The sequence below is a fragment of the Nyctereutes procyonoides genome, unplaced genomic scaffold (assembly GCF_905146905.1).
Source record: "Nyctereutes procyonoides isolate TBG_1078 unplaced genomic scaffold, NYPRO_anot_genome, whole genome shotgun sequence".
NCBI lineage: Eukaryota > Metazoa > Chordata > Mammalia > Carnivora > Canidae > Nyctereutes > Nyctereutes procyonoides.
Window position 1 is genome coordinate 6299910 of NW_026575148.1, and position 10904 is coordinate 6310813.

General features: G+C 33.0%; 1 protein-coding gene across 1 annotated transcript in view; it reads left to right on the top strand.

Moving 5' to 3' along the window:
* SLF1 (SMC5-SMC6 complex localization factor 1) overlaps positions 1-10021 on the top strand; it is a 77015-nt gene extending 66994 nt beyond the window's left edge. The window contains exons 16-21 of the mRNA XM_055312904.1: positions 949-1094; positions 2310-2473; positions 3251-3384; positions 5319-5411; positions 5820-6002; positions 9042-10021. Coding sequence (XP_055168879.1) covers positions 949-1094; positions 2310-2473; positions 3251-3384; positions 5319-5411; positions 5820-6002; positions 9042-9523 — 1202 coding nt within the window. The 3' untranslated portion in view covers positions 9524-10021. The remainder of the gene's footprint in view (positions 1-948; positions 1095-2309; positions 2474-3250; positions 3385-5318; positions 5412-5819; positions 6003-9041) is intronic.
* Positions 10022-10904: the final 883 nt, after the last annotated feature.

Here is a 10904-nt window from a genome sequence, read left to right on the forward strand (position 1 = left end):
TGTCTTAATTTAATTAGTAGACCAGCCAAAAGAACTTAGAACGCTAAGTGAAAAATTTTTTCTTCCCTACAGTAGTAAATCTGCTGTATTGTATAATATAACTTTTTTTCTCCTGTTTTAATTTTAGCTCCTGAATTGTTCTTATTCTTTATATTCCACATTATCATCCATCCTGTTACTTATTCAGAGTATCAATGGAGAATTCATAACATCAAATAGATTATTTTACATGGGAAATAGTTATTTTCATTACTTTCAGTTCTTTTGTATATTTTTGCAATTCCATATTGTTGGAAAACGAGGTTTTTGGAAGTAGAGATTGGAGGCTGTTGGTGTTTTTTTTGGTTCTGTCATTTAAAATTATAGTTCCCTCCCCCCATATCCAATAATGGAGTGGGTACAAACTTCTAAGGAAGTCCTTGTATGTTCTCTTGTCTTACATTTTCCTTTTCTTTACATTTATTTCTCTGGAGTGATAGGATTCATGGATGTTGTCAAGGGAAGGGGTCTAATGTCTTTCTTTCTGTCAGCTCAAATTAAGTAACATTCATGTCCATTAAAAAAAAACAGGTACTGGTTTGCCAAAGGCACAACCCTATTATAGGAAAAGATCCTTAACATTAATCAGAAAAGATAGTGATAAAACCCCATACCTATCTATTTATATATCATCTCACTATTCATCTGTGTATATACCTAATTTCAAGATCTTTATTTAAAATAATAAAAAGTAATGATAGTTTCAAATGTGAGAATATATGCCATAAAAAAAATTTCTTGAAAGGCAAGGAGTAGTATTTGGTTTTTGTGGTTTAAAATTATATGGATAACTCTTACTGGTGTAGGAATCATCATTAGAATGAATAAAACCCATGCAGAAAATGTTCTATAGACAGAACTTTTATAGGGTATAGCAATAACTAGACTTACTTCTCTTGTTTTGTACAGACTTTACTTCACAGGAATTAGAGATTTTCATTTGTTCCTTTTCCTCCTCCTGGCTTCAAATGTTTGTTGCAGAGGCCGTCTTTAAAAAGTTGTGTTTACAGAGTTCCATCAGTATTTCTTCTGAGCCACTCTCTCTTCAGAAAATGGTAAGACCACTCTGTCCTAGTTCTTCTAATTGCCAAGAAGTAAGTTCATAAGTTCCATTTTATTTTTTTATTTTTTTATAAGTTCCATTTTAAATTGTCTTTTGTTATTTCTAATAGTTGGACGGAACTTGTTAATCTTAAATCTTTCAAATTTACTTAAATCTAGGTAAACTTTCAAATCTATTTAAGAGTGGGTATTTTTCAGCCTCAAAAATGAAGTGTGATGAGTGATAGAAATTTTAATTACTTGAGAGTAATTAAAGGTTGATGACAGAAAAATAATACAAAAACCTTTGTTTCTTTATCATTTGTTCCAGCGCATAAGATAATTATTTTGGAAAAACCTCGATCCAAAAGAATTTTGTGTAGTATTTAAAAAGCAAAATTTGTCAATGATGCCAAAGGTTGTTCTTTTTTATTTTATATATACACCTATATAAGCTGCATTTGATTCAAGGTTTTCCAGTTTTGTCTTGGCTTTTTCTTTCTTTTTTTTTTTTTTTTTTTTTTTAGATTTTATTTATTTATTCACGTATGACACAGGGAGAGGCAGACATAAGCAGAGGGAGAAGCAGGCTCCCTGCGGGGAGCCTGATCTGGACTCGATCCCAGGACCACAGGTCCTACTGGGGTCACTCCCTGAGCCAAAGGCAGAACCTGAGTCACTCAGTCGACCCTATCTTGGCTATCTTTAGTTAATATCTACTGTCGTCAGTATTTCTTCAACAAATAAGAAATATGCTAGTTTATTGGTCAGATTGGACAAATACTGTTTTGCAGTAATCCTTATCCTTAACAACTTTTGCTCTTCTTATTCCACTTATTCCAGACTTGGTCTGTCAAAGGAAGGCATTACCAAAATGGAAATGACAAAATACCGTTTGTACATAAACCATAAATATTTAAAATATGTAAATGAACCATAACAACTTGGGCATTAGACTAATCCAAATGAGAACTTTGTTAAAAGAGTATCAAAAGTGAATTTGAAAAAATAATTATTTCAAGAAGATAGTTTTCGTTTTGCGTCTGTCATGTTAATGACGTAGAACTAGAAGCTTTCTTTAGCATGTTCAAATGAGAAAGGATAGCAGCCATAGTGATAAAACCAAGATCATATAACTAAATGTAATGGTAAATGAATTTGGTAATTTCTTTTGACTGCTTTCCAGGTCTTTATAGTTGAGAAAGCAATATAATATTATTTTGCAACAGGTATATTCCTATTTGCCAGCTCTGGGGAAGACTGGTGTGCATGGGACTGGAAAGATGCAGATACCAAAGAAAACAGGACAGCGGCCTTGCCTTGAATCTCAGAGAGCCTTATTAATGCTAAATGGTACAAAACAGAAACAAGTTGAAGGGCTGCCAGAGTTACCGTAAGTGATGCTTATATAGCAACTTTTTTTTTTTTTAATATAGCCCTTTTTCGGAAAAATTCCTTAAACTTTATCCTTACCTATAATGTTGTCTGAATATATAATTCAAACTGCAAAGTGAGTTTGAGATGTATAGATACATACATATGATCAACACCATTGCTTTCTTTAATTCAAGGTACATATTTTCTTTGGATTAAGATCAAGTGCTTTTCAAAAGAAAATGCAACTGTTTTTTCAAAATCTTTAATACTATTTTGCCTGTTTTTAAAGTTATTATTTGTATATACTAAAGATTGGATTTCAAAATCCATAGGCACGTAAGATACTCTGAATTGTTACAGTAGCTTCCCCCACATGCAAAACCTTTTCTAAAAGTATGCTCTAAAAAATTCATAAAACCTTAAAATGTTTTTAGGAAGAATCGGATCAGAATATGAAAATAAGAATGGGGAGCAGGAGCCTGCATTTGGATCTTAGCATTTTGCTGTTTTCTCTTTGCCAAATGTAGTTTACTTGGTCTCTTCCTCTACATGACATTCCATATTCATAAACTTTTCAGTGGGCAGTTGGGGGTATGAGGTTAATAAAAATGAATGCATAAAAATGTGTTACTGCACATTCAAAATAAATATAAAAAAAGCAGTAAAGATTTGAATGAATAAGGGGGTTTAAATGAACAGGAGGCTAGATTTTTAAAAGTACTCACTATGTAATGTACACTGCCATGCCTTGGTGAAAAACAAGCTTTCATTTTTTTTCTTACTTTATTTTCAGAGAGCTGAACCTTGCTAAATGTTCCTCATCGTTAAAAAGATTGAAAAAGAAGTCAGAAGGAGAATTATCATGTTCCAAGGAGAATTGCCCCTCTTTAGTTACAAAGATGAATTTTCACAAGACTAATCTAAAAGGTATTCCAAGTATCTAAATTAATTCATGCTAGGAAATTCTCATGATCGTAGTCCGTATTTGCAAATTGTATACACTGGCCCCGATGAATCCTTGAACTTGACTACGTCCAGAAAATACCTTCTTGGGTAGCATATTATTTTTTGAACGGTCATGTGTGCAAAGAAAGTGATTGTTTAATACCCAGTATAATAGAATATTCCTCCCCTTCCTTTCTCCCCCTCCTCTTCAGATATTAGTTCATATTGAGCTCATTCCAGACTTGCCCGCCTTACTTTTCTATTCCACCTCAACCTGTGCAGCTTGGGATTAGAGTCTTTTGATTTGAAAGTATAATTCAGTCTTCATCTCTTTCAGTCCTAGACATTTTGTGAACAAAGAATGAGGAGTAAGCTATGTTACATAGCTGTGTTAAGCATATGGACTCTTTTCTCCCAGGCATTGAGCCCAGACTATGAAATGTGTTTGGCTTTTGGTTCTAACTATACTGGAACCTAAGTACCTAAAGGATGGAGTAACAAGAATAGTGCTGTAATAATTCACTTCTGCACCTCTTTTACTTAGTGACCTCTTAACTCACAAAATAAGTTAACCTTCCAAGAGTCTATACCTGGCTATAAGAAAATTGCTGAGTCTCTTGTTAATGAGCTGTATTGTGCTTTTAATACAAAAATTATCATTAGGACACTAATGTAAGTAGTAAGAGTGAAGCTCTTAAAATCTTTCAACATGATAAAACTTCATAATTGCATTTGATAAATTCAAAATAGCTGCCCATTTAGCTCAAAATGTGAAAAATGTATTAAAGTAGAACTCTGATATTAACCACACAATGTCCTTTTTCTTTGTTTATTGTGTCAGAAAGTAAAATGAATATGAATGACTTTAGTCTGAACAGCAGAGGGAACTGGGAGGGAGGAAGAGAACTGAGAAATAGTAGAGAAAAAACTTCAAAAGCTTTTCCTTGCATGTAAAAGAAATGTTTTGGTAGAAGTTACGGAGATAATCTATAAAATTGAACGCTGTAAAAATGTGCTACTTAGTATTTTATAGCAAGAAAGTTTGATTCAGTATTTCATTTGTTTTCTAAGCAATTGCTTAGTATAAGTTTTTTTTTAAATTCCCTTTACATCAAATTATCACTTACATCTTATTAATCTTGGTTACAACAGAGATAGATATAAACCCTTTTAGCCAGCAGGCACTAATTGCATCCCTCCTAGAAAAACTTTACCATTTCATTTGTCACTCTTATTCAGCTTTAAATGGTACTAGGGTTTTTTTTTTTTCCCTGCGTGTGTGTGTGTGTGTGTGTGTGTGTGTGTGTGTGTGTTTATATTAAGATTCCCCCATTTCTCCTTCTCTGTGCTGCTGTAGCCAAGCCAGACAGCCTATTGAGAAGCAGCAAACCATCTGTTAATGGATTTGAAGTTCTGAATTATACTTGAGTGTGTAGAGGCACTCGTGCTTAGCCAGAAACATTCATTTGAATTAAGCTATAAATGCTGTATAAAAAAGAGCCATACATTTAACGTAGGTTCATGAATAAATTTAAGAGAGGGCAATTGCACTCTAAACTTTTATTGCTGCAAAACCCAGTATTTTTGGTGTTCTCTGATCATTTGGGGCTTTTATAGCAGGGTTGAAGCTTTAAACCTTGAACTAGGGGGAGACAATGCCTGTATTAAACCTTTTGCAGTAGAATTTTCATTGCTGAATTGCTGATAGAACAGAAGCTCTATGGATTGGTGGGTATCCCTCCCCCCTCTTTTTTTTTTTTTTTTTTTAATGCAAGAGATGTTTAAACCAGTCAAAAGGAAAACTCAATAAATAATTTTCTGGCATGTAGCCAGATCTCCTAGTTCATGCCCTTTGATTATTTTCTTTAGTTGATATCTTGTCTTCTCTGGAATAATCTATTAATTTTTTATGGCAGGAGAAACAGCCCTCCATAGAGCTTGCATAAATAACCAAGTGGAGAAATTGATTCTTCTTCTCTCTTTGCCAGGAATAGACATCAATGTTAAAGGTAAGTTCTACATTTTTGTAGTCTGATCCAGTGTCTTAATATTTGTGGCATTAAATAGTTTTGTGTCAACATTAAGAAAAATCATTTAAGTATATTTATCTAGCATAGCTTTCAAATATTACCAGTCGCAAAACCAAGAAATTCATCATATATTGATTTATAACTAATAGTGCAGAAACACATTTGTCCATATTTTGATAGATCTCAAAATCAATATTTTTCAGCTGTTTTAATATATTTTTCTGACAATTAGAAATAAGACTGTGCCTTAGGCATTTTTATCAAGACACAGTATTTCTATATGAAGCACCTAGAAAGTCACACTGTTAAAGGAAGCAGAATATTGATACTTTACTACCAAAAGTCCTACTTTTGCTGTTTTAAAACTTGCCTTGATTTCTAATTTAGACAATGCTGGCTGGACGCCTTTGCATGAAGCCTGTAACTATGGCAACACAGTGTGTGTCCAGGAAATTTTGCAACGTTGTCCAGAGGTAGATCTGCTCACTCAAGTGGACGGGGTGACTCCTTTGCATGATGCACTGTCAAACGGACATGTAGAAATTGGCAAGCTGCTACTACAGCATGGGGGTGAGTGCATTTATGCTAAACGGGATTTGATAAATTATCCAGCTTTTTGATGAATTCCCTCAAAGGTAGATAGCATTTTTTGTTTAAGATCTGTGAGGAGAAATGCCTTTATTTCATATTAGTGAAAAAGATAAAAAGTCTCCTAGAATGAAAGCACCTTTTATTTAATAGGGATACCTTTTCATAATATGTAAATATTTATTTTTATTAATTATAAAGCCTATTTAGGTTTGTGTATGAGAGTGTATTTTGGATTGAGTGTGTTACGGTTTTAAATATTAGTCCTTTTACTTAAAATGTGTAATGTCTTTGTGAACCAGCCATTTCTGAAAGCTTATTAATAAATGAATGTAAGTGTTCCATTGTGGTTACTTGGGTTTTCCATTCTTGTTTCATTTCTTGTATATAACAGCTAACTTGATTAATCTTTTTTTTAATGAATTATTTCTTTACAGACTATGAAAAAAAAAGATATCCTGGAATACCTTTTCTTCATTCACATTTTACAGTCAATTAAGTTACAGTGGGAAGAATTTTTTCAAATGGTGATAACTGTTATGCAGAGATTTTGAGATGGAGATAACTAGCTTAATATTCATCTGATGCTTTTTTGATTTTTGATCTCTGCATTTCAGAAAGCACCCCCACCCCCCTCTTCAGTGACATTCTTATATGTAAACTAAATAATATAAATGTTATGTTAAATTTTTCTGATAAACTGATTCGTGTTTTTAAAAGAGAAACAAAAGAAAAGTGATGACTAGCTTATAATGCAGAAATAAAAATTTGTGTAAATTTCCTGTTACTTTTATTTGTGCTGATTTTAACTTGAAATTTAAAATTATTTTTTTCTATAATTAAAGCTGTTTCATTCTGCATAAAAATAAAATGCATATTTTCTTTAGATGTTCCCCCTCCCCCTCCTGTATGTGTATATACATACATATACATATATACGTGTGTGTGTGTGTGTCTGTGTATGTGGTTGTATAGCTTGGAAGTTTAAGCAATTTGGTTATTTATAGTCTTCTCCTGCCCCCTAAAGGCCTTAGTGTGTCTGTATTACTGACACCATTTCATAATCAGTATATTTTTCAGTTCTTCCACTTTTTGAATATTATATGTTTACTAAACCATGATGTTCTGTCTCCTAAGTGTTTTATTTTTCTGCTCAATCATGTATGTGACGTTCGAAGCCCATATTTGGCTTTACTTCAAATGATCTAAGCGATATAAGAGCCATTATTGTATTAAGTCCAACTCTTCAGAAAGAGAATGGGATTATATTGATCAAAGTGAATTTTTCTATGGCTCTTGGTGAAGAATAGTATAAGTTCATTGCATTAGAGAAGAAACACCTACCTGTAGTTGATTTTATTGAGGTCCCTTGGCAGTTGTGCAGACTTACCTTTGCCTTACTCATATTCTGAGTTTGGACCTGTCAAATGGTTTAATACCATCATTATTTAATACCATCCCTTCTTTGTGAATTAGTCTTGAAACAAGTAATTTCAGAAGTTTATTTATGTCTCTAGAACCTTTGCTTACTTTTGGTATCTTGTCCATAATTTTGTTCTTGGTTTTTAAGAAGGGTCACTTGGCGCAATTTTTTGAGATGTAATGAAAAAAGGGCAGCCTGGTGGCTCAGCGTTTGAGCGCTGCCTTTGGCCCAGGGCATGATCCCGGAGACCCAGGATCAAGTCCCATGTTGGGCTCCCTGCATGGAGCCTGCTTTTCCTTCTGCCTGTGTTTCTGCCTCTCTCTGTGTCTCTCTCTCTGTCTCTCTCTCTCTCTATCTCTATCTCTGTCTCTCATGAATAAATAAATAAATAAAATCTTTAAAAAAAAATACAATGAAAAGAGAGCATTTTTTGTTTAGAATTTTCTTTTTTCCATAAAATTAAATAACATATTATTAGTGATTGATCATTTATATTAAATACAAATTATAAACTAGGCCATTATGTATATTTCATCAGATATATCATTAGGAATTTTTAACTATGATGTGTGTTCTTATGTTGTATGTAGGTTCTTATTACTTCTTTTAGTTGTAAAACCTTACATCTCTGATGTTTTTATGGCAGAGTGCATAAACAATAACAGTACTTGGCAGACAGAGGGACACAAAGTACTCAGTGCTGTGTGACCAAATACTGAGTCATTGTTGTTCCCCTCTCCACCTCCCATATTATCTTTGATTGCCTAGGGGATAAACTCTTCAGTGTTTGCTAAGTAGATTTATAGGTCTAGGTAGGACAGAAAGATGAAATCTGACTTTTGACTCAAAGTAGTTAACACTTAATTTTTTGTGAATCAGTTATCTATACTAAAAATTGAACATAAGCAAGGATAATTGAATAGTGTGATCTGTGTCTGTGCAAGGTTTTTACGGTCTTTGCTCTGTGCAGTCACCTATTAGCAGTGGAAGGAAGTAGTACTTTTTCCTCTTGGTGAAATTATAAGATAACTTTAGAATCTTACACAGAATGAAGAAGAACATATTTTGTTAATATCTTCTGTGAACACTGAAATTCTCATTTCAAGATGACAACTTTTGAAGTTTTATATGCTTTTTAAAAATCCATAATTAGGGATGCCTGGGTGGCTCAGTGGTTGAGCATCTGCCTTCAGCTCAGGGCGTGCTCCCGAAGTCCTGGGATTGAGTCCCGCATCGGGCTCCCTGCATGGGGCCTGCTTCTCCTTCTGCCTGTGTCTCTGCCTCTCTCTCTGTGTGTGTCTCTCATGAATAATAAAATCTTTAATATTAATTAATTAAATTTGTAATTATATGTATTCTTTATTGAACTAAGGCATGTGCTTTAGGCAAACCTAACTAGACATTGACTAGAATTTGGGGGGTTTTTAATGCACCTTTATTAGACAGTCAATATGTATGACCAGTTAATTTTGTCAACGTGAATTAGTACAAAACGTGATTGTAAACAGAATCCCGGATGCTTTGGGAAAATGCAGAGAAAACAACTGTAAGCTACCAAAATAAAAATGTTTTAACATTGTGCATTTTCTTTTTCACAGGCCCAGTGCTTTTACAGCAGAGGAACTCTAAGGGAGAATTGCCCTTGGATTATGTGGTATCATCTCAAATCAAGGAAGAACTATTTGCTATTACAAAAATAGAAGATACAGTGGAGAACTTTCATGCCCAAGCAGAGAAACATTTTTACCACCAGCAACTTGAATTCGGCTCATTTTTACTTAGTAGGATGTTGCTAAATTTTTGTTCAATTTTTGATTTATCTTCAGAGTTCCTCTTAGCTTTCAAAGGGTTAACTCACCTAAATGAGCTGCTTGTGGCTTGTAAGAATTATAAGGAAACTACCAGTGCTCATGCTGACTGGTTATTGGATCTCTATGCTAGAAATATAAAGACATTGCAGACGCTTCCAAATATTCTTAAGGAACTACCTGAGAATTTAAAAGTGTGCCCTGGAGTGCACACTGAGGCCTTATTGGTGACATTGGAAATGATGTGTCGTTCCGTCACAGAGTTTTCATGATGATTCCAAAAAATAAGAGTCAACTTTCTAAACATACTTCTGGCTTGCTTTGTCATTTCTTATGGACTTCATAGTTTATTGATAAATATTTGATTTATTTATTGACAGAATTTGCAGCTTTGCTAAATTTCAAAAGCACTTAAAGAACTTCTGAAAACCCATAATATATAGGCATTATCTTTTTCCTTGTTGTAGAATTTGATTCAAAAAGAGTTTCATTTGGTATACACTACTTTCATTAATCTTTATTATTTCTTGATATGAAAGTGGTATTTATTTATATTGTACATGTAAAACATTTTAATTTATTTTTATTTTTTTTCAAATCAAAATGTTCTCTCCTCTATTCCAGGGATTTTAGGTCTTAGAATCATGGCAAGGATATTCATGCAAATGTGCACCTATAAGCATGTAGCTCCCTGTTTATTCTCTGTAGGCTCTTGGACTAAAATACTCATTTTAGTTTTGTGTGTTTGTAAAATAAACATTTCTAAAATTTACAATAATACTCTCTTGGTTTTTAAATGAAGTGAATGTGCCAAGTTTGACAGTTTGATCCCTTGATCTACTTTCACAGTTTGTGTACAAAGTTTATTCCTACTCCATGTAACCACTGTTCTGTAAGTGAAAACATACTGGTGCATAGTAAGTCTTGCCAAATATTAAGATTATAAGTAGTAACTAAGTAATAGATTTGAGATTATCTAAAATCTTAATGTGTAGTATGAATTTACGTTTCAATTTGCAGTTTTTTTTCCTAACATCAATTTATCGTAAAACTAAAAGAAAGGGTGTGGATAATAACCACTTTTGAAATTGGAGTTGCTTTCCTAGTGGGAATAAGTTTCATTGTGGTACAGCTGGAAAAGAAACATTAAAACTTCCATTTAGCTTTTATGTAACTAAAGTGATGATCTCACAGCAATTAATCTGCTAAAGAAGCACACTTTAGTTTTATCTTGGAAATAGATCTTTTAACAAGATACAAATTCTGAGTGTTTTATTACTGGGTTTATAATCTAAACTAAAAACTGTTACATTAGTAGTATATCAGTTCTGAATAAAAATCAAGGGTTTTTTTCCTATATTTTTAAGTCAGTAATTTTTTACACATACTATAAGAAATATTAGTTTCTAGTTAGCCTTCAAATGTGAAATCCTATAAAGTCTCATTAATATTTATTCAATCTAATATATATATATATATATATATATATATATATATATATATATATATATACTCAATCTGCCAGACTATTAGAGAAGCCGTGACATAGCAGAGACTAAGGAACATTAAAATGCTCAGATTTAGTAAAGTGTTTCCTAACATGATAAGAACATTTTTATTCCAAATAGCCGCTTTATTACTTCACTTGTGAAA